General features: G+C 34.4%; 1 protein-coding gene across 5 annotated transcripts; it reads right to left on the minus strand.

The window, feature by feature from the left end:
- Positions 1-1,524: 1,524 nt before the first annotated feature.
- Positions 1,525-23,544, minus strand: LOC127869344 (salivary glue protein Sgs-3-like). Of its 5 annotated transcripts, XM_052411843.1 has the most exons (6): positions 23,400-23,544; positions 22,633-22,734; positions 20,934-21,578; positions 20,039-20,119; positions 19,582-19,625; positions 8,321-8,697 (listed from the first exon to the last, which is right to left on the minus strand). In XM_052411843.1, exons 1-6 carry the CDS (start codon positions 23,455-23,457, stop codon positions 8,608-8,610), a joined length of 1,020 nt encoding a protein of 339 aa, XP_052267803.1. In that variant the 5' UTR covers positions 23,458-23,544; the 3' UTR covers positions 8,321-8,607. The 5 variants fall into 5 exon arrangements, with proteins under 5 accessions (XP_052267808.1, XP_052267806.1, XP_052267804.1 ...); XM_052411848.1 differs by lacking the exons at positions 8,321-8,697; positions 19,582-19,625; positions 20,039-20,119; ... (1 more) ...; positions 22,633-22,734; positions 23,400-23,544 and adding exons at positions 1,525-1,993; positions 2,348-2,428; positions 2,908-2,988; positions 3,901-3,993; positions 12,934-13,056; XM_052411846.1 differs by lacking the exons at positions 8,321-8,697; positions 19,582-19,625; positions 20,039-20,119; ... (1 more) ...; positions 22,633-22,734; positions 23,400-23,544 and adding exons at positions 1,525-1,993; positions 2,348-2,428; positions 2,908-3,006; positions 3,901-3,993; positions 12,934-13,056.
- Positions 23,545-25,065: the final 1,521 nt, after the last annotated feature.

The raw sequence follows: 25,065 nt of genomic DNA on the forward strand, positions 1-25,065 counted from the left end.
AAATATAAAATTATCGAGAGAACATTTTTGCAATCAGTAATGGACTCACCTCAACTATCTATCAGTCTAACATATTTTTATGTTTAACATCGTCATGTGACACTGTACTTGTTCCCTGATACCTTAAACTGGCTCAAATCACAAAGCTATGAATTCAATCGACATGTCTTATGCGGTTACTCCTGTTGTATCAGTTGACATCTAAGGTTTGCATATGTTTGCTGTTCAGTAAAGTATAAAGATATGTCACTAGTCTTAAATAAAAGACCTCGACGAAATGATAAGTTAAACGGTTTGCCATTCGCTCGTCTTTGCGATGCTTAACTGCTTGAATTGCGATAGAAAAGTTAAACATTAAATGAATATTGACTACTGTTTCTTGATATCAAGAATCTTTATTTTCCATCTAGAATGTTGGAGATATCTGAAACATAGATTGAAAGAAATGAAACGAACATTATATTCAGCAATACAATACAGGATACTATTGCTCGTAGTATTTTTTATTTTATACAGATCTGTTTATTGTCATTAGATACATAAAAAGATCGTACAGTGTAATCCGGTTAGCTCGAATAACATTTGAAATTCACATTGTGTATGTAAATATATTATTTGCTCTTGTTAAAGATACTCATAGTACAAACAAAAACAATCATGTTATTTTTCTTCTATGACGAATTGTTTACGCTTTTTTGGAAAACCTTTGTATTGGACAGTGGTTTAAGGAATCGACCAGAAGGCGTGGTGTTTATCTTGCTTATTGTTAGTACGTGTTTAATTGTGGGCTCAGTGTGAGGTTTGACGATAATTACACTTAGTTTAGATAACCTATGCTAGCATTTACCGTTCCAAAGAGCGTTAATGATTGTAATTGTTTATGTAATGTTGTACGTGACGTCCTGTCTTGTATTGGCAATGGTCACTTGACTTTAACAAAGGGCGAGCATGGGTTTAAAGAATTTCTCTCCTGACAATATTTCTGGAGTTTCTGTATTCCTGATTGTTAAATTCCTTCTCCAAATAAAACTGAATAAATATTATGCATGTGTGTTTTATCTAGAAAGTCCAGTTGTCAATTGTATACGAATGTGAGGTCATCTCTTGAATAGTATACTGCTTCCTTAAAAACTAGTGTTCAAAGATAAAGTTTGTGTTTTCGCAAAAACATTTTAGAAGATATCTGATATAAATTGGAACATCTGTCAACGAAAAGCAAGATTAGAAAGAAGAACGTGACAAATGCATCATGTTATCACAATACATATCAGATGTAGACGATCATCGGCTGTAGAAAAACGCAATTATACATGTCTTTATCCCATTTTATAAAAATGATATTTTTATGTGGAGAATTCCGAAGTCTTGATTTGATGGCTTATTGTCACCATATATGATGACAATTTAATTAATTAGCATCGTCAATTTCTTGTAGTTTAGATTAAAATCCCGCCCTTTGATTTATACAATAAAGCACAACTCCACCAAAGCCATCTGTAGTAAATTAAAAGGTCTTTAACAAAATTAAATAAAAATATTATTTTATAAATGCAAGTTAGTAAATACAACCAAGGCAGTAAAGTTTTATTACATCAATACGTTGCACATTCTTATTTATCATTTTATTTCACATATCTTGCTTCGAATTCAAACAGAACGCCGATTGGAAACATTGACCTATGGTCCTTTTTTCATAACACTAACACAATGTCATTTCATGAAGTGTTGTAAATCGCAAATGTTTCTTTAACAGTCAAATAAAACACGAATATAAAATGTTTATCGCAAACGTTTCTGTAATAGTCAACCACGGGAAATGAAATGTGTATGTATGCATGCTAAAGCAATCCCGAGGTCTTCTATCGTCCAAAGTCGCACTGACACAGGTCGCAGCCCTGGGAATCCTTGACAAACTTGGGCGGATCCCCGCAGTCCAGCAGACACTGTACCTGGGGACAGCCCGTGGGCTTGGGCGTGGTCGTCACCGAACCCGCTAAAAGTAAACACGTAGAAGAATTGTTGTGTGGATCACGAACTGGCAAAGCAAACAAACACTTACTGGTTACCTAGCCGTTTTTACACTGAAATATTGATATATGATCAATAACTGTTGTTTGACCGAAGAAGTTGTAGATCAAAGGTAAAGATAAGGATTATAGTATGATATCTTTATGTGACATTCGCTTTTAAACCCACTTACATACAATTGGTCAAATGTGACAATATTCTGGGTGTAGTAATAGTATACGTCTTTGCGATACACATGTACATTGTAAAAAAAAACTAAATACCTCGACATTTAATCACCATATTTAATCACCAAAGGTGCTCAAAGTTGTCTACCTACCAGCACAATTACAAATTGGACAGAAGTTGGCATCGAGATCACTGCAGGACGATGGGCAGTCCGATGGGAAAGCAGGACAACCTGCGTAATAGTCACGGTGCATTTTAATTTAGAATTGTTATTATTACACGTTAAAGGTTTTTAACCTTTGGTGGATATTACACATGAAAGCTTTTTTTACTGTTGGTCTTGTTTATCTCAAGCATCAATTGGTCTCAAGAGTATAAATATTTATAAACTACATGTAAAAACGTGTGTTTATGATATTGTTCATGAATTTCTTTTATCGAGATCATGAAGGTATAGTTCGTGTTTTAGATGTATTTGATTCTCAGTCGATGTAACCGAAATTATACATGTATTACAATACTTTGTCAATATAAATATTTTGTAGTTAATTGCACTTATTCAGATGCAATAATTATTTACCTTGTGATAAAGTTATATCTGATTCTAGGTTTACTCGACATAATTGAAGATTAAAAGTCAGCATTCATTTATACCTCAGTAAATGTTAAATATAGTATGCAATAAGAAAGAAAAACAAAAGAATCCAATACCAAATTCATTCAATGTGGTGGAAGCGATAGCTATTGGGGTTGTCACTGGAGCAGATGTGGTTGTGGATCTAGGATGAGTAACTGGATTGGAAGTCCGTACTGTAACGTTTAGTGTAAGTGTTGTTTGTCTTGATGTGTGTTTCGCAGTTGTTTGTGTGTTTGTTATTGGTGTAGATGACGTTGGTTGTGAAGTTGTCGTTGAAGGTGGTTGTGTAGTTGTCGTTGGTAGTGTAGTGGTTGTTGTAGGTGGTTGTGTAGATGTCGTTGGTTGTGTAGTGGTTGTTGTCATTGGTTGTGTACTTGGTATTTGTTGTGTAGTTGTCGTTGGTTGTGTAGATGTTGTATTTTGTGTAATTGTCGGTGGTTGTGTTGTTGTCGGTGTTTGTGAAGTAGTAGTTGTTGTCGTTGGCTGTGTAATTGTCGGTGGTTGTGTAGATGTCGGTGGTTGTGTAGTTGTCGGTGGTTGTGTAGTTGTCGATGGTTGTGTAGATGTTGATTGTCGTGTAGATGTCGGTGGTTGTGTTGTTGTCGAAGATTGTGTAGTAGTTGTTGTCGGCGGCTGTGTAGTTGTCTGTGTTTGTGTAGTTGTCAAATGAAATTTGTTCAAAACCTTCAATGAACATGGTAAATAAAAAATATTTCTTATGAGAAGTTATATTTTCCATATTAGCACATTCAAACTTAAGGAAAAACGCAACTTATACTGAAGCATATATCAACGATAAGTAAAATGCACTTGTTTACCAACATATATATGTAACATCAGACGTACAACATTATGTTTCAACAAACGTTGTTTAAAAGTAATATATGCAATAAGCAGATTCGTCAGATTTGTTCTGGGAATTTAATTCTGTTTTGTTTAGTGATTGATCGCATAGATTTTAACCAATGAACACGATATCAAGTCCACTGAAACTATTCATTAGGTTAAGATTGTATTGTCTATTGAACAGTTCAAAAAGGTGGAATACAAAAAACGTTCGTCCTTACTATGACATGGGCAGATAAAACAGAAAGTGTGTGTATCCACTATTGGTCCACATGGACACGATTGTAAATCAACGGATTCGCAAAACGCAGAAACTGAAAAAAAGAACTTATAATTAACCAATACAAACCACAATATCACCACGTGGGAACAACTTGACTAAGTTGTGGAAAGCAGTTTCTTTGTAACACCATAAATGAAATCATGCACATGTACCGCTGAACGAATAAGCAACTACTCTGATGCTTCACTTCTATTTAAATAGATTTAGACATCACCAGCCCCGAATACTATCAGGCTGACACAAACAAAAGCAACGTAGCTAAACGGTTGTGAAACATCCTGTATAACCCTACAACGCCAATCGTCGCGTTATATTGGATAATCGTAAATATTCGTTAGTAATTATGAGAGCTGTAGCTGAGGATCCAACTGAAATCGTACGTGAACTGCAGAGCAAGCGTAGCAATCCGTACCGCACCGTCTGACTAGGGTTAAGCTGCAGCGGTGCTGTAAGGACTGCGGTTACCGCACATTTGGAAGAACCGATGTCAATGTAATATATTGTATAGCTAACACAAGTACAGTTCTCAAAGATATAAACTTAAAGCCAGCATTAAAACTATAACTTGTGTCGCCACTTTGCCTTTTTTGTTTGTTTTTTGTTGTTCTTTGTTGTTGTTTTTTTGAAAGCTATATTTACATTTGTATTTAATTGGATCACAAGTAATCAACCCTTAAATTTAATCCTACAAAAGTGGATATATTTAAGAGTACCTCTGGAAATGTCATTCTTTCTTGTTTGCTTTCTTTGTGTATTGTGACGGTGTGTGGTGCTCAATGCGAGTAGAAGGTTAAAATCCCCTTACAGCCACGCAGACGTTCACTAAATAACTATAACTGCAACTAGACTAATCTTTCTTCAAAGTTAGTTATGAAGTACGTTTGGAACGTTATATACCCCCAAGGACAGTAAAAACTTGAATTCAAGTATTTCTATCCAGACTTTGATAATTACTATTTTTATGATTGACTATTTAAATAGATGAAAGAAAAATTAACATGAATTGTTTGTATTTGTTGTTTTTAGATACCTTGTATCTATGTTTCCATACCCAGTGGGCATCAAACGTTGTGCGAACGTTGCTGCAACGTAATATTTAGGTCGCAACGTCGGCAACCATTACCGAACGTTGCCACAACGTTGCATACAAAACATTACCCGGCCGTTTCGTCAAACGTTGCCGTTTGGTTGTCACAATGGTGTATATGAAAGTTTTCCCGACGTTTTTTCCAACGTTGCTGCAACGTTGTATTTAGGTTGCATTCGAACGTTGCAGTTTGGTTGTACCAATGGTCTATATGAAAGTTTTCTCGACGTTTTTTTCCAACGTTGCTGTAACGTTGTATTTAGGTTGCATTCAAACGTTGCAGTTTGGTTGTCACAATGGTGTATATGAAAGTTTTCCCGACATTTTTTCCAACGTTGCTGCAACGTTGTATTTAGGTTGCATTCGAACGTTGCAGTTTGGTTGTACCAATGGTCTATATGAAAGTTTTCCCGACGTTTTTTTCCAACGTTGCTGCAACGTTGTATTTAGGTTGCATTCAAACGTTTCAGTTTGGTTGTCACAATGGTGTATATGAAAGTTTTCCCGACGTTTTTTTCCAAACGTTGCTGCAACGTTGTATTTAGGTTGCATTCAAACGTAGCATTTTTTAATTCGTTTTTTTTAATAATATAAAAAAAATAAACAAACTATTTACTGCCAACCGCTCTTTCGAGTATTATCGGCAGATATGCACACTGTCGAGTCCGTTTCCTAGAAAAAACCAGTACTTGGTGTCTATAGAGGAGATAATAAAACGCTCCCCGAGTAGGAATCGTTCTTTATAATAATACAGTTCATGCATAGCATCAATGAAAATATGATTTCTTGTAAATTTTAGAAATTCAATTTTTTTAATTTTACAGATCAGTTGCTTAGACTTAAAGATGCTAAAGATGAACTTTATCTCAAAATCGCCGGATAAAATATTTTGTTTAAGTTGTGTTATGCATTAAAATGGTAGAATCTAGTTTCTAAGAAACGAACTCGAAAATGTCCATAACTGCCGATTCTAATCGAAAGAGCGGTTGGCAATAAATATTTTAATAATATAATATTGATAATAGTCTCAATAAATCATACATTGAGGAAAAATCCAGTCGCGTAATGCGAGTTTATTATGAATATTGTATAATGAAGCATGGTAATAAAATAAAATAGACAATTTAAAAATAGTAGTATAAAGTCCCTGGCGAACTGTTCGTTAATTACTCACTATATTTCAATTACTTTGTCATATGGCTCCACGCCATGGCTGAGCAATATAGTTCTGTGCGTGCTTATTTATGAAACTTGCACATGCTACGTCTGGCGCTGCATAATCATAAACCATTATCATTAAAAAACGAAAATATAAATACCTTACTATATTGACATATTTGGTAGAATACAATGATACGTTGTATTTCATTGGTTGCGCCTCTATATAAGTATACTAGTATAATGTCCATAACGATATAAATGCACAAAAAATAATCGTGTCCTATTTAATGTTTTACCGGACTCTACTCCACATGTGTCCATAGTTTATATCAAGATTACCGTTTGATTATATAAAATATTTAAGTCTACCGAATAAAATTAAAAACAGAAAAACTCATTCTACCAAAAACACAATTTATACAGTTTTCTAACCTGAATGAGCAAGATGTTCCAATACAATTAACTTAGCGTCTCTTTTTAATATGAATGTAATAACAACATTTTAAGTATTACCAGCCTTACCAATATGCATTTTATGTTTAAGAATATAAAATCAAAAATAACGTCTGTTTACTAAAAACAATAGGGCCTAGAGCTTATAATGACTGGTCAAATAGTATGTATGTACTTTCAAAACATAAGCATTGATATCAAAACGTCATAACAATAAAACATCCTTTATTCAAACTGTTTACGGAACACAAAGCACTACCCCTGTTCTTCATCAAACAAGATTCTAAAAGAAAGACAAAACATTAATACTCATGTTCGAAATGTCATGATTTAAATTGGGTGATGTTCGCTCATTTGCTGCATCCCATTTGTTAAACGGTTTGCCATTCGCTCGTCTTTGCGATGCTTAACAGCTTGAATTGCGATAGAAAAGTTAAACATTAAATGAATATTGACTACTGTTTCTTGATATCAAGAATCTTTATTTTCCATCTAGAATGATGGAGATATCTGAAACATAAATTGAAAGAAATGAAACGAACATTATATTGAGCAATACAATACAGTAGTATTGCTCGTAGTATTTTTTATTTTATACAGATCTGTTTATTGTCATTAGATACATAAGGAGATCGTACAGTGTAATCCGGTTAGCTCGAATAACATTTAAAATTCACATTGTGTATGTAAATATATTATTTGCTCTTGTTAAAGATACTCATCGTTCAAACAAAAACAATCATGTTATTTTTCTTCTATGACGAATTGTTTACGCTTTTTTGGAAAACCTTTGTATTGGACAGTGGTTTAAGGAATCGACCAGAAGTCGTAGTGTTTATCTTGCTAATTGTTAGTATACGTGTTTAATAGTGGGCTTAGTGTGAGGTTTGACGATAATTACCCTTAGTTTAGATAACATATGCTAGCATTTACGTTCCAAAGAGCGTTAATGATTGTTATTGTTTATGTAATGTTTTTCGTGACGTCCTGTCTTGTATTGGCAATGGTCACTTGACTTTAACAAAAGACGAGCATGGGTTTAAAAGAATTTCTCTCCTGACAATATTTCTGGAGTTTCTGTATTCCTGATTGTTAAAATTCCTTCTCCAAATAAAACTGAATAAACCTTATGCATGTGTGTTTTATCTAGAAAGTCCAGTTGTCAATTGTATACGAATGTGAGGTCAACTCTTGAATAGTGTACTGCTTCCTTAAAAACTAGTGTTCAAAGATAAAGTTTGTGTTTTCGCAAAAACATTTTAGAAGATATCTGATATAAATTGGAACATCTGTCAACGAAAAGCAAGATTAGAAAGAAGAACGTGACAAATTCATCATGTTATCACAATACATATCAGATGTAGACGATCATCGGCTGTAGAAAAACGCAATTATACATGTCTTTATCCCATTTTATAAAAATGATATTTTTATGTGGAGAATTCCGAAGTCTTGATTTGATGGCTTATTGTCACCAAATCTGATGACAATTTAATTAATTAGCATCGTCAACTTCTTGTATTTTAGATTAAAATCCCGCCCTTTGATTTATACAATAAAGCACAAATCCACCAAAGCCATCTGTAGTAAATTAAAAGGTCTTTAACAAAATTAAATAAAAATATTATTTTATAAATGCAAGTTAGTAAATACAACCAAGGCAGTAAAGTTTTTTTACATCAATACGTTGCACATTCTTATTTATCATTCTATTTCACATATCTTGCTTCGTATTCAAACAGAACGCCGATTGGAAACATTGACCTATGGTCCTTTTTTTCATAACACTAACACAATGTCATTTCATGAAGTGTTGTAAATCGCAAATTTTCTTAAACAGTAAAATAAAACACGAATATAAAATGTTAATCGCAAACGTTTCTGTAATAGTCAACCACAGGAAATAATGTGTATGTATGCATGCTAAAGCAATCCCGAGGTCTTCTATCGTCCAAAGTCGCACTGACACAGGTCGCACCCCTGTGAATCCTTGACAAACTTGGGCGGATCCCCGCAGTCCAGCAGACACTGTACCTGGGGACAGCCCGTGGGCTTGGGCGTGGTCGTCACCGAACCCGCTAAAAGTAAATACGTAGAAGAATTGTTGTGTGGATCACGAACTGGCAAAGCAAACAAACACTTACTGGTTACCTAGCCGTTTTACACTGAAATATTGAAATATGATCAATAACTGTTGTTTGGCCGAAGAAGTTGTAGATCAAAGGTAAAGATAATGATTAAAGTATCATATCTTTATGTGACATTCGCTTTTAAACCCACTTACATACAATTGGTCAAATGTGTCTTGAAGCGCTATATGAAGCTACGGAACGTTGGCTCGTTTACCTCTGACAGGTATAAAATATGACAATATTCTGGGTGTAGTAATAGTATACGTCTTTGCGATACACATGTACATTGTAAAAAATAACTAAATACCTCGACATTTAATCACCATAATTAATCACCAAAGGTGCTCAAAGTTGTCTACCTACCAGCACAATTACAAATTGGACAGAAGTTGGCATCGAGATCACTGCAGGACGATGGGCAGTCCGATGGGAAAGCAGGACAACCTGCGTAATAGTCGCGGTGCATTTTAATTTAGAATTGTTATTATTACACGTTAAAGGTTTTTAACCTTTGGTGGATATTACACATGAAAGCTTTTTTTTACTGTTGGTCTTGTTTATCTCAAGCATCAATTGGTCTCAAGAGTATAAATATTTATCAACTACATGTAAAAACGTCTGTTTATGATATTTTTCATGAATTGTTTTTATCGAGATCATGAAAGTATAGTTCGTTTTTTAGATGTATTTGATTCTCAGTCGAGGTAACCGAAATTATACATGTATTACAATACTTTTGTCAATATAAATATTTTGTAGTTTATTGCACTTATTCAGATGCAATAATTATTTACCTTGTGATAAAGTTATATCTGATTCTAGGTTTACTCGACATAATTGAAGATTAAAAGTCAGCATTCATTTATACCTCAGTAAATGTTAAATATAGTATGCAATAAGAAAGAACAACAAAAGAATCCAATACCAAATTCATCCAATGTGGTGGAAGCGATAGCTATTGGGGTTGTCACTGGAACAGATGTGGTTGTGGATCTAGGATGAGTAACTGGATTGGAAGTCCGTACTGTAACGTTCAGTGTAAGTGTTGTTTGTCTTGATGTGTGTTTCGCAGTTGTTTGTGTGTTTGTTATTGGTGTAGATGACGTTGGATGTGAAGTTGTCGTTGAAGGTGATTGTGTAGTTGTCGTTGGTAGTGTTGTGGTTGTTGTAGGTGGTTGTGTAGATGTCGTTGGTTGTGTAGTGGTTGTTGTCATTGGCTGTGTACTTGGTACTTGGTATTTGTTGTGTAGTTGTCGTTGGTTGTGTAGATGTTGTCTGTTGTGTAATTGTCGGTTTGTGTTGTTGTCGGTGTTTGTGTAGTAGTAGTTGTTGTCGTTGGCTGTGTTCAAAACCTTCAATGAACATGGTAAATATAAAGTATTTCTTATGAGAAGTTATATTTTCCATATTAGCACATTCAAACTTAAGGAAAAACGCAACTTATACTGAAGCATATATCAACGATAAGTAAAATGCACTTGTTTACCAACATATATGTAACATCAGACGTACAACATTATGTTTCAACAAACGTTGTTTAAATGTAATGTATGCAATAAGCAGATTCGTCAGATTTGTTCTGGGAATTTAATTCTGTTTTGTTTAGTGATTGATCGCATAGATTTTACCCTATGAACACGATATCAAGTCCACTGAAACTATTCATTAGGTTAAGTTTGTATTGTCTATTGAACAGTTCAAAAAGGTGGAATACAAAAAACGTTCGTCCTTACTATGGCATGGGCAGATAAAACAGAAAGTGTGTGTATCCACTATTGGTCCACATGGACGCGATTGCAAATCAACGGATTCGCAAAACGCAGAAACTGAAAAAAAGAACTTATAATTAACCAATACAAACCACAATATCACCACGTGGGAACAACTTGACTAAGTTGTGAAAAGCAGTTTCTTTGTAACACCATAAATGAAATCATGCACATGTACCGCTGAACGAATAAGCAACTACTCTGATGCTTCACTTCTATTTAAAAAGATTTAGACATCATCAGCCCCGAATACTATCAGGCTGACACAAACAAAAGCAACGTAGCTAAACGGTTGTGAAACATCCTGTGAAACAACGCCAATCGTCGCGTTATATTGGATAATCGTAAATATTCGTTAGTAATTATGAGAGCTGTAGCTGAGGATCCAACTGAAATCGTACGTAAACTGCACAGCAAGCGTAGCAATCCGTACCGCACCGTCTGACTAGGGTTAAGCTGCAGCGGTACTGTAAGGACTGCGGTTACCGCACATTTGGAAAAACCGACGTCAATGTAATATATTGTATAGCTAACACAAGTACAGTTCTCAAAGATATAAACTTAAAGCCAGCATTAAAACTATAACTTGTGTCGCCACTTTGCCTTTTTTGTTTGTTTTTTGTTGTTCTTGTTGTTGTTTTTTGAAAGCTATATTTACATTTGTATTTAATTGGATCACAAGTAGTCAACCCTTAAATTTAATCCTACAAAAGTGGATATATTTAAGAGTACCTCTGGAAATGTCATTCTTTCTTGTTTTCTTTCTTTGTGTATTGTTACGTTGTGCGGTGCTCAATGCGAGTAGAAGGTTAAAATCCCCTTACAGCCACGCAGACGTTCACTAAATAACTATAACTGCAACTAGACTAATCTTTCTTCAAAGTTAGTTATGAAGTACGTTTGGAACGTTATATACCCCCAAGGACAGTAAAAACTTGAATTCAAGTATTTCTATCTAGAGTTTGATAATTACTATTTTTATGATTGACTATGTAAATAGATGAAAGAAAAATTAATATGAATTATTTGTATTTGTTGTTTTTAGATACCTTGTATCTATGTTTCCATACCCAGTGGGCATCAAAGGTTGTGCGAACGTTGCTGCAACGTAATATTTAGGTCGCAACGTCGGCAACCATTACCGAACGTTGCCACAACGTTGCATACAAAACATTACCCGGACGTTTCATCAAACGTTGCCGTTTGGTTGTCACAATGGTGTATTTGAAAGTTTTCCCGACGTTTTTTCCAACGTTGCTGCAACGTTGTATTTAGGTTGCATTCGAACGTTGCAGTTTGGTTGTACCAATGGTCTATATGAAAGTTTTCTCGAAGTTTTTTTCCAACGTTGCTGTAACGTTGTATTTAGGCTGCATTCAAACGTTGCAGTTTGGTTGTCACAATGGTGTATATGAAAGTTTTCCCGACATTTTTTTCCAACGTTGCTGCAACGTTGTATTTAGGTTGCATTCGAACGTTGCAGTTTGGTTGTACCAATGGTCTGTATTAAAGTTTTCCCGACGTTTTTTTCCAACGTTCCTGCAACGTTGTATTTAGGTTGCATTCAAACGTGTCAGTTTGGTTGTCACAATGGTGTATATGAAAGTTTTCCCGACGTTTTTTTTCCAAACGTTGCTGCAACGTTGTATTTAGGTTGCATTCAAACGTAGCATTTTTTAATTCTTTTTTTTAAATATTAAAAAAGTAAACAAACTATTTACTGCCAACCGCTCTTTCGAGTATTATCGGCAGATATGCACACTGTCGAGTCCGTTTCCTAGAAAGAACCAGTACTTGGTGTCTATAGAGGAGATAATAAAACTCTCCCCGAGTAGGAATCGTTCTTTATAATAATACAGTTCATGCATAGCATCAATGAAAATATGATTTCTTGTAAATTTTAGAAATTCATTTTTTTTTAATTTTACAGATCAGTTGCTTAAACTTAATGATGCTAAAGATGAACTTTAACTCAAAATCGCCGGATACAATATTTTGTTTAAGATGTGTTATGCATTAAAATGGTAGAATCTAGTTTCTAAGAAACGAACTCGAAAATGTCCATAACTGCCGATTCTAATCGAAAGAGCGGTTGGCAATAAATATTTTTGTTATTTTAATTTTATATCTAAAAAAATAGAATTTAAAAATACTGCGTTTTAATGCGACCTAAATACAACGTTGCAGCAACGTTGGGAAAAAACGTCGCAGCAACGTTGAGAAAAAACGTCGGGAAAACTTTCATATAGACCATTGGTACAACCAAACTGCAACATTCGAATGCAACCTAAATACAACGTTGCAGCAACGTTGGATGCCCACTGGGTTGTTGATGAAGCAAAGCATTGACATAACAATTCAGTACTCACCCGATGAAACATAATAACATAAAACAAAGGAAGCAACATATGTCGTTAATGTCAACATTATGTCTCATCAATATCCAAAATCTAAATGACCAGATGAAACAAGCATGCAGAATAACATTTCTACGATAAGTTGTGAAACTGCACCTGCGGTTCTAACTACTTATAATGACGGCAACCATATCTCGTTTTACAAGGGCGTACCAATTAAGAGTGGTTGTTACTAATCTTTATGCAGTTCAAATGCTTCGGAAAGAGTGTATTCTTCACTTACTTAAAGGGACACCACGTTCTATTTCAAGCATTCATATTTAATATGCGTATTTCATCTACGCAAATGTAAGTGCTAATGATGCTTATAAAGCCGAAGAAAGTATCGATATCCGCAAATGATTACCTCGGTATTTCATAAATAGGTAAATGCTTGAATGGAATCGACATCAATGAATGAAAACGTAAGTAGATCGTCTAAGACGAGCACGCAAACAATGGTTATCGTGAAAAAATTATGTTGCACATAAATGTAAAGATGCATTATGTTGGGGTATGAAGAGGAAATGTGAAATGATGCAGATGCAAGCGAAATACGTTTAAAATTGATGACTTTTGCTAACATCATATTTTCCTCTGAAAATTTCGCTTTATTTTTAATGTACCATTCCGGCAAAGATGAATAATATCCGCGCTTTAAACATTAAAAACTTAGGAAATGAATACTTTGACGCTTATATATTATTTAGATGACTTAGCGCAATACATTAATACTTGCTCACTGTCTTAAACATTTGGAAGCAGTTATAAACAACGCCAGGTGTTTTTCAAACCGAGCCATTAGGGATATGGAGTGACCTTAAACATTAATGAAGACTTGAATACATGTTTAACGTTAGAACATTTTGGTATAATTCGTAGCGTTAAAGTGCCCGATAATATCATACAAGGTGTGTACTCATATGGCAATATAGATAATTAAATATGGGACGAAATATAAAAGTATAAGCATCGAAACAAAATAAATCAAAGCGCTGTAGGCGCTGAAGGCCTGGGTCTAGATTTAGTGTGCTTGGGAAAAAGTTTAGTGACTAATCTGAAGTAATTGTAATCGGATCCACGCTCTTTTACTGCAAGATACAGTAGAAAACACACCGTAATCGTCTTGCTTTCGGTTGGAAACATGTTTTGAATTTTTCGAATTTAGTTTTCTTGTACAAAAAGAACGATTACATTGAAAAATGGACGTTTTTCGATAAATTTCATCATTTCTCTTTTTTTAAAATGAGAATTTTTGCACCCATCGTCGCCGTTTGAGACTTATTTCAGATCGTAATAAGTTGGTACCAATACTCGGGTCACGTTTGGCCATTAATGAATATTCATAAGCTTCCGCAAGGGAGGTCACTATTGATATACTTGGCATAGCTAAATATACGCTCATGGTTGGATTCGAAACCGGGAACCGCGGGTCAAATGACGTTTGAGCAAAAGTCACGACGCCTTAGCTATCAAGGCTATGTAACCATATATTCGAGAAGCGTTTTTTTTGTAATCATAAAGACAATGTTTACCCACCCCCACCGGTCGTGGCAAACGGGGTTAACATTATATCGATAAAAATGTGAAATTCTTATTATTTCAGTGCATTTCAGTGGCAAACAATATGCGTCAAGCCCTTAACAACATTGTGATGTCTTCTTAACGTTAATAACAAAAAGTCGGAATAATCTAAAATTTACTTTCATTTTTTCATCTACGCAATCTGAAGATCAGTATCTTTAAAGCCCCCGAAAATTTGTTTGATATCGGTAAAAATATCAAAGTTGTCGGAATTAAACGGGTGTCGAAAAGGACAGATTTGACTTTATCAAAAACTTGAACACAAGAGCAAGAGCTCAGAAACTGTAAGAAAAGACAATATTTGTTTATATACTACAGTGACGGTGGAGGACTACACGATACTGGTGGTGGGAACGATAACCTTTTGTTCAACTCTACATATCTGGTAGAGCTTCGTCTACATAGGCGGTGAAGATATACAACAACAACAACAACAATATGGCCACAAGAAACAGTTATTGTTGGCGTCAAATAAATCACTTTCAATAGCCTAAAATAGCTTTCTATTACATAATTAACAGATCAGGAAAACACTCTTACTTCCTTTGTAATGTATGTACAAAAGAAAATCCACTTACCCTGATAAAGAACGGTGTACAGATTGTGTACTCTGTCTCAGGTTGAACTTTTCGCGCTCGATTTGCACGCTCGATCTGCGCAATGAAATATCATATCCGGTTACTTCGTCTATTTCCGAGAATGATCGTGAATATTTGTTTTGTTTCTTTATTTTCTTTTTTTCTGGAATGTCTTGTTAACGCAAAATAAAATAACAATATTTTAAAATATGTTTATAAATACCAAATATAATGTGTGCGAAACATGTCTCAGAAAAAAAATATTCTAACTGTCTCCATAAAAACTCGTATATTTTCGGCCTGTCAAGTGAGGAACTTATTCTAGCCAATGCTTAGCAATTTTGCTTCAATAATATTTTTTATACTTTTTATGACACTGTCATGTTATATAGTGATGTTCTGTATTTACAAGGCGTGTTACTGAGATCTGCGAAGAACTACTTATATTGCCCATGAATTAAGTGGTAAATCGGAGTTTTGGGAATTTGGTTTTTGGCAGCCAGCCAATTCGGATAGGCTCAGAAATTTGTATCATTTCTATGGCCTTGGGGCCAAGGCCAAAAACGAATAACGAATTAAAGGGATCTTTCCACGGTTTGGTAAATTGACAAAATTGAAAAAAGTTGTTTCAGATTCGCAAATTTTCGGTTTAGTTATGATATTTGTGCGCAAACAGTATTACTGAACGTTTGCCATGGTCTAATATAGCCATTATATGCATCTTTTGACGATTTAAAAACCTAAAAATTATAAAGCGTTGCAACGCGAAACGATTGAATAATTTGGAGAGTTCTGTTGTTGCTTATATAATGTATAAAATACGCAACTTATGTATGTTTGGCAGGATAGCTCAGTTGGCTAATGCGTTTTTACTTCAGGTTTCCGAGGGTCACTGGTTCGAGCCTGCTGCGGGCTACTTTTTTTCCTTTTTTAAATTTTATTTTTGATTTTTTACTGGAGCTTTTAAAATTTTATGTTTCCATTTATCAATATAAAGCATTTAATGACAAACTTCAAAACATGCCAAAATCTGTGAAAAGGCCCCTTTAAGACTAATATACATGATGATAGTACTACCAAATACATTTTGAGGTTTACTGGAACATCTTATACTAATAGTTCTTATACACGATTGTTATTAGAAGTACTAGATCTCGGTGAATAGGTCATGATATCGCAAAATGCTCTAAAAAATTCTCACAAAATTAAGGAAAATTGGATTGCATTGTTTTGATAATGTACTCGGTATTTCAGCGACTTGAAATATAGAAAGATTAAATATAACGGAGAATTTACCCTGTTTAAGGAAAATGTCTTAACGTACAAACCTTTCACACCTTTCTGAAAATGAAATATGCGATAGGATAGATTGACATCTCTTAACATTATCGACTTAATATTGTCAAAAACTCGTATAATAATACGCGAGAGTTAACCCTTGGAAGTTTTAACAACTCATGAATGCATGCATACTTTACCTTTGGTGTAATTATAAATCGAAAATGTGGATATTTGCGCAAACGTAATTGTCATTCCATATACTCTACTGGGGGTGCGAAAAGCAAGCTGACCAGTAAACAGATATATAGTATTTGTTGTGGTTCGGATCTAACATCGGGTCAAGATAGGAAAGTAATAAATATCAGGTTACGGTATTGCTATATCAAGTATAATACCTTAAGTCGTTGAAACGTGTAACGATACGATAATTATACAACTTCACTCTTTCACTTTTTCATAATTTTATCGATTCTTACTTTTTTTTAAATATAATATTGGTAATAGTCTGAATAAATCATACATTGAGGAAAAATCCAGTCGCGTAATGCGAGTTTATTATGATTATTGTATAATGAAGCATGGTAATAAAATAAAATAGACAATTTAAAAATAGTAGTATAAAGTCTCTGGCGAACTGTTCGTTAATTACTCACTATATTTCAATAACTTTGTCATATGGCTCCACGCCATGGCTGAGCAATTAAGTTCAGTGCGTGCTTATTTATGAAACGTGCACATGCTACGTCTGGGGCTGCATAATCATAACCCATTATCATAAAAAAAATAAAAAATATTAATACCTTACTATATTGACATATTTGGTTGAATACACTGATACGTTGTATTTCATTGGTTGCGCATCTATATAAGTATACTAGTATAATGTCCATAACGATATAAATGCACAAAAAATAATCGTGTCCTATTTTATGTTTTACCGGACTCTACTCCGCATGTGTCCATAGTTTTTATCAAGATTACCGTTTGATTATATTAAACATTTAAGTCTATCGAAAAAAAAATTAAAAACAGAAAAACTCATTGAACCAAAAACACTATGTATACAGTTTTCTAACCTGAATGAGCAAGCTGTTCCAATACAACTAATTATGGGTCTCTATTTATTATGAATGTAAAAACAACATTTTAAAGTATAACCAGCCCTACCAATAAGCATATACTGTTTAAGAATATACGGGCTTCCCGAAAAAGCGCTACGTTTGAAACCATCGGATGCAAGTTTACAAGATAATCAAAAATGACGTCTGTTTACTAAAAACAATAGGGCCTAGAGCTTATAATGACTGTCCAAATAGTATGTATGTACTTTCAAAACATAAGAATTGATATCAAAACGTCATAACAATAAAACATCCTTTATTCAAACTGTTTACGGAACACAAAGCACTACCCCTGTTTTTCATCAAACAAGATTCTAAAAGAAAGACAAAACATTAATACTCATGTCGAAATGTCAGTGATTTAAATTGGGTGATGTTCGCTCATTTGCTGCATTTCATTTGTTAAACAGTTTGCCATTCGCTCGTCTTTGCGATGCTTAAATGCTTGAAATGCGATAGAAAAGTTAAACATTAAATGAATATTGACTATTGTTTCTTGATATCAAGAATCTTTATTTTTCATCAAGAATGATGGAGATATCTGAAACATAGATTGAAAGAAATGAAATGAAAACATAATGTAATTATATTGAGCAATACAATACAGGAGTATTTCTCGTAGTATTTTTTATTTTATACAGATCAGTTTATTGTCATTACATATATGAGAAGATCGTACAGTATCATCCGGTTAGCTCGAATAACAATTTGAAATTCACATTGTTTATGTAAATATATTATTTGCTCTTGTTAAAGATACTCATAGTACAAACAAATACAATCATGTAATTTTTCTTCTATGACGAATTTTTTAACGCTGTTTTAGGACAACCTTCGTATTTGACAGTGGTTTAAGCAATCGATCAGAAGGCGTAGTATTTATTTTGCTAATTGTTAATATATGTGTTTAATTGTTGGCTTAGTGTGAGGTTTGAGGATAATTACACTTAGTTTAGATAACCGATGCTAGTAGTTACCGTTCCAAAGAGCGTTAATGGTTGTTATTGTTTAAGTAATGTTGTACGTGACGTCCTGTCTTGCATTGGCAATGGTCACTTAACTTAAACAAAAGACGAGCATGGGTTTACAAAAAAAATTCTCCTGGCAATATTTCTGGAGTTTTATTATTCCTGATTGTTAAATTCCTGTTCCAAATAAAACTGAATAAATCTTATGCATGTGTGTTTTATCTAGAAAGTCCAATTGTCAATTGTATACGAATGTGAGGTCATCTCTTGAATAGTATACTGCTTCCTTAAAAACTAGTGTTCAAAGATAAAGTTTGTGTTTTCGCTTGAACATTTTAGAAGGTATCTGATATAAATTGGAACATCTGTCGTCGAAAAACAAGATTAGAAATAAGAACGTGACAAATGCATTATGTTATCACAATACATATCAGATGTAGACGACCATCGGCTGTAGAAAAAAACGCAATTATATATGTCTTGTATCCCATTTTATATAAAAATGATATTTTTGTGCGGAGATTTCCGAACTCTTGATTATCGCTAGAAAAGATGATAATTTATTTAATAAGCATCGTCCATTTCTCGTATTTTAGATTAGATTTATAAAATAAAGCACTAATTCATCAAAGCTATCTCTAGTAAAATAAAAGGTCTATATAATATTAAATACAAACATTATTTTTTAAATGTAAATAAGTAAATAAAACCAAGGCAGTTGAGTTGTATTGGATCAATACGTTTCACATTCTTATTTATCATTCTATTTCAGATATCTTGCTACGTATTCAAACAGAACACCGATTGGATATATTGACCATAGTCCTTTTTTCACAAAGCTCACGAAATGTCATTCCATGCATATTGTTAATCGCAAATGTTTCTTTAACAGTTACAGAAAACACGGATATAAAATAATATATCGCAAAAGTTTCTGCAATAGTTAAACAAAGGAAATGAAATGTGTATGTATGAAGGTTAAACCGATCTCGAAGTCCCCTATCGTCCAAAGTCGCACTGACAGAGGTCGCACCCCTGGGAATCCTTGACGAACTTTGGCGGTTCGCCGCAGTCCAGCAAACACTGTACCTGAGGACATCCCGTAGGCTTGGGTGTGGTAGTCACCGAACCCGCTGAAAAAAGAAACTTGTTATCTTAAAATTGACCAGTAACTTATGACAAACAGAGAGTGCTTACTGGTTTACCAGTTGTTATACAATGTAATATTTAAACATAATGGGACCATTGTTACTTGGCTATCGAAGCTGATGAGCAATTGTTAGGTAATATTATAGAATTATATTCATGTGCAGCTACAGCCAAATTGAAACAAGCGGTTCAGAATACGGCCATGAACATATATGTATAGGAAGAGTAACATGAGTTTGATACTGTTTGACATAGTTCCAGTTGTTTGGACTGATATCAAACTAAGTCTAAATACGGTAGTCGAGTATATGATTCATTTCAAATAAATGTTTTGTAAGAGAATGTGCAAATTGTTTTTATGTAATAGCTAGGGAGCAAAATAAAATGTTCTACCTACCGGTGCATGTACAGATGGGACAGAAGTTAGCGTCAAGATCACTGCATGAAGCCGGGCAGTCGGAAGGATAGGCAGGACAACCTGCGTAATGTCCAAATTGAGACTCTTTTAACATCAAAACACAGTAAAGAATTAGTTACCGGGCAGTAATGATGACTTTCACGCCACCATATTTGCCATATGTGCGTGCTAGTCAAACGAGGGAAAGTTTAAAATGAACGCATGTTGGATTAATATATAAGATTTCACAATCTGGATAACACTGTTTTCACATTTCGGATAAATCCATGTCATTTAAATTTGTTTTATCATCAAAAAGATAGATTTGTGATCGTCCATCTTGATCATGAAAATGTCGTAAGTGCAGTAACATAAGAAGTAAGTAACAGCACCGTGTACCATTAGAACGAGTTCACAGCTGACATCATGTTTTGACTCGAGCCGATAGGCGAGTTCAATGCGAGTGTGCCAGCTGTGCACGTGTACACGTCGTTTAATTAAGCATTTACGTTGAGACGTTAATATTGATAATTGCTTTCCCAAGAAAAAAGCCCAAAATGATAATTTAGAAAGTTATTTTTACTGCAGATTTAACTCCTAGACCATTACCATAAAAATAAATCATGGATTGAAACTGACTCAGATTTAATATTTCAATATTTGTTTCATAATCAATTTCCATTTGACGAATTTCAGATGACAAGTTGTTAACTGGAATGCGATGAATAATAAACATACCAATATAAATATACAGTATGTTATTCACAGTTTCAAAGTATTAACATGGATTTAATATTTAAAGAAAGATAATCAAATAGAAATTACAAAATATTAAATCAGTTGAATCATTACAACACTTTTGAACCTAATACCGCTTTATAGATATATACATTACCTAATTCATCTAAGGTGGTGGTAGGAATCGAGCTGGATGTTGAATATGGTGGGGGGTGCGTTGATGGTCTTGATTTGTTTTGTGTAGTTTGCTGTGAAGTTGGACTTGGTTGTGTCGGAAAAGTTGGTTTTGAGGTTGATTTTGAATGTGCTTTTGTAGTTTGTGTCGTTGTCGTTGGTTGTGCAGTCTCTCGTGTGGTTGTCGTTGGTTGTGTCGTCATTTGTGTGGTTTTCGTTGGTTGTGTCGTCTTTTGTGTGGTTGCCGTTTGTTGTGTCGTCTTTTGTGTCTGTGTCGTTGGTTGTGTCGTCTTGTGTGTGGTAGTCGTTGGTTGTGACGCCATTTGTGTGGTTGTCGTTGGTTGTGTTGTAATTTGCGTGATTGTTGTTGGCTTTGTCATCATTTGTTTGGCTGTCGTTGGTTGTGTGATCATTTGTGTGGCTATCGTTAGCTGTGTCTTCATTTGTGTGGTTGTCATTAGTTGTGTCGTCTTTTGTGTGGTTGTCGTTGATTGTGTCGTCTTGTGTGTGGTTGTCGTTGGCGTCGTAGCTGGTTGTGTAGAACTCGTTTGTCTAGTAGTTGGCTGAGTGGTTGGTTTAGTAGTTATTGGTGTAGGAGTCGTTGGTATATTAGCTGGTTTTGAAGTAGCTGAATCAAATAAAACAGAACATTTCTGAATATGTTATACAGTCTTCTTACAGTGATAATTGGTCCATGCATAGACATTTTTGCATAGCGAACAAATCTAACTGTGCTTTATTCTGTGTAATCACAGTTATGCGGAGGTACATTTTGCGTGCTTTTCGCGCTCCCGATGTGGCGGTCATTCATGTCAAACTTGCTGTTGTGTTACCCAATCCCCCCTCACTCCGCCTTGGGTTGAACGGTTTACTTGCATTTCGGGCTGCGGAGTCCATATTAAATATGACATAAAATTTACAAAACATGCTTGATATGTCCAATATCTGGTTTTGTGGCATGATGCCTACAGATCCAGTAACGTCGCTCTTGTGGTTCAATGAACAATCTGTCCAAACTTTCATTGCAGTTCTGATAATTTGAATTTTGATTCAAACGATACTTTCTTGAAACCTTGCTCGAATTTAAGATAGTGAAATATGTCTGTCATTGAATGTTGGCAAAACGTGCACCCTCAAATACAATACATTCAATAGAAGTCTATTTTAATTCAGACGTGCATAAATATTTTATAATACGACATTATGCCAGTAAGTTGTTTTGTATGTACGTTATTTCTATTATATTAATTGCTGCTCTTACTGAATTAAATGTGTGTTATTTCTCCGAGATTGCATTCGTTAAGAAACTAAAATGAAATAGGTAAAAATTCATATTGTTTATATGAAGTCACTTCTCGCCACATGGTCAAGTTGATATTTAAGGGAAAACACAACACATAATAAAGCATATGTCCAGCGAAGAGAATCGGATAAGTAAAAAGAAACCGTCAATCAACATATATATTATATGAAACGAACAACACTAACAGTAAAACAATTGTTTAAATCCAATTATTTTAATTAGAACATTTCTCAGGTTCTGTTGTTGTGGTAATGTAATTCCGTTTGATGCATGGTTGATCACATCATTTTAAACCAATCAAGTCCCTTTAAACTATTAATTAGGTTAAGATTGTATTGAACAGTTCTAAACACTACAATAACAAAACGTTAGTCCTTACTAGCTGTCTTTGGGCATGGGCAAATCCAGCAGAAAGTTTGTTTATCCAATTGAAATGCACATGAACATGCTGTGAAATCCGTTTGGTCGCAAAACGCAGAAACTGAAAAAGAAGAACCTATGATATATTTGTACACACCAGAATAAAACCAGTAAGTCGTGAACACGAGTTACAAATTTCACCATTATGAAAGTTATGCAAATGGAAAATCTGTATCGATGACAACCGTTTCACAAACGAGAGCAAAAGAAGCTATAAGAGACGTCGTATTAGACTCTTCAAAGCCAAACGTCGCTTAATATATGTCCATCCGTGAATATTTGTGATTTATCATGATATCGGTCGCTGGATATCGTACTGGAATACTTGAAGAACTGATGCCAAGTTAATATGGTGTATAGTGAACACAAGTGCTAAAAGGTAGCAACGTCCAGCCAGTTTTGTAACTATAAATTGTGTTTCTTTTTTTTCTTTTTTGGTGGGTTAAGAAAAATATAATTACAGTCTGCATGGTTATGTTGATGTGTCACATGCAAATATAGAAACAACTCAAATCGACTTAGGTACATGAACTAAACAATTAAACACAAAAATGCAATCCATAAAACGTATTTCCAAGTGTTTCTTTTCAGAGTTTATTACAATTTTAAAGATCAACTGTAAAATTGCACGTGAGGACATTTAAATGAATTGATTGTATTTTTGCTCTTGAAATACATTTTATCGTTTAAGAAGCAAAACATGAACTAAACTATTCAAATACTCACCCGATGAAACATAATAAAATAAAATACAGGAAGCAACGCACGTTCCTAACGTCAACATTATGCCTGATTTGTATCCACAAAATATATAACCAGATGAAACAACTCATGCAAAATGTGCTCTTATTAACAGTTCTACGCTATCTTGTAAAACTGCACCTGCGTGTAAAACTGCTTATCGTGACGACAACAATATACCGGTTTACAAGGGCGTGCCAATCAAAAGTGTTGGTGAATGCAGTTTAAAATGTTTTTAGAACAAAAAATCGAATTTCAAATTAAGTGAGATATAAAAACAAAGCTGTTTGGTATAAAGATGTGAAAATAAATGTATATTTATTTAAATGGTCATATCGATGGAATATGTACTAAAACTACAGGTATGCATATTGCTTTTTTCAGGCAGATATTTATATCGTAATAAGTTGATATTTAATATAATATTATCTTCACAATTCTTCCCAACCGAGTTTCTTGAGTCAAATGAGTGCTATGACACACTTGAAGTTGAATACTGGGAATATGATCTGGACTTGGTCGGGAATTGTGACTTCTGCCTTAGGTGACTGTTTGCGAGTACACATCGTTCCGTGCCATGTATGTTTCCGAAGGAGCGGACATTCTATCGATTAAATTTTGCTTAATTACTTAATAATACAACAGTAATCCCGATTGTATCGACCAAACATTCACACGGTTGTTGATGATTCAAATTGTAAGTGTCAACATTGGTAGACAGTAAATATCTGTTCCAATAATAAGACTGTCCGGTTAGCGCAGTGGGCCAATGATAGCTGGGTTCAATCCCGGTGGATATGCCTTTGGTTGGTAGTCACCATACCGCAAAGGTAATAATTCCTGCGGTACCCCGGTATCCATCCACGGCATAATACCTAACAGCTTTCATTTAAAACTCAGTAGATAGAAAGTGCCACTGTTTTTCGAAATTCGTAATTATTCTCGTGAGTCAAGTAAATTTATTATGTATTAGTTGTGGAAAACACTCAGGGTCATCACATAATGCAGCCTTATGCCCGGACAGACCTCATAAACCTCAAAATAACACACGATAAGCGAGTTTAATATCAGAGATCATTATAGTGCAAAAACAACGAGGCACACATTTAAAGTTACAAGTCCATTTTAATTAAGCCAACAAATACAGTTTTTGTACGGGTTTATTTTAAACGTATACAAATGACCTTATATTAGATCTTTAGATTGAAATATATAAATGTTTTGTGATTCATTAAGAATTTACTTGATTTCCTAAAATACATATTTTAGAGAAAGCAATATATCTTTAACATTAATATCCGGACATGTTTAGTTTTATAACAATACATGGCTATCAAATAAGCTTTAGTTCGTAAAGAAGGTAGCGCCTATTATCCTATAAGCATAAATGATATCAGCAGCGATATTAAATTACATGTATATGGTATGTCACATAGAGAATGCTAGGTTAGCGTTTAATACAGAGAAGTTTATGTTGCGAGGCTTAGAACGCCGGGAGCCACTATGATGGCTAGTATATTCCATAAGGTGTTATACCGTCAATGTCGCGTTGAAAATGAAATTCCTCGAAAATGGGATAAAAGAGACTACGTGTACGCTTTTTATGAGTAAATATAGTGGTGAGTAACCGGAGATCGTCTTAACCTGTGAC

This window comes from Dreissena polymorpha, chromosome 2 (genome assembly GCF_020536995.1).
Source record: "Dreissena polymorpha isolate Duluth1 chromosome 2, UMN_Dpol_1.0, whole genome shotgun sequence".
NCBI lineage: Eukaryota > Metazoa > Mollusca > Bivalvia > Myida > Dreissenidae > Dreissena > Dreissena polymorpha.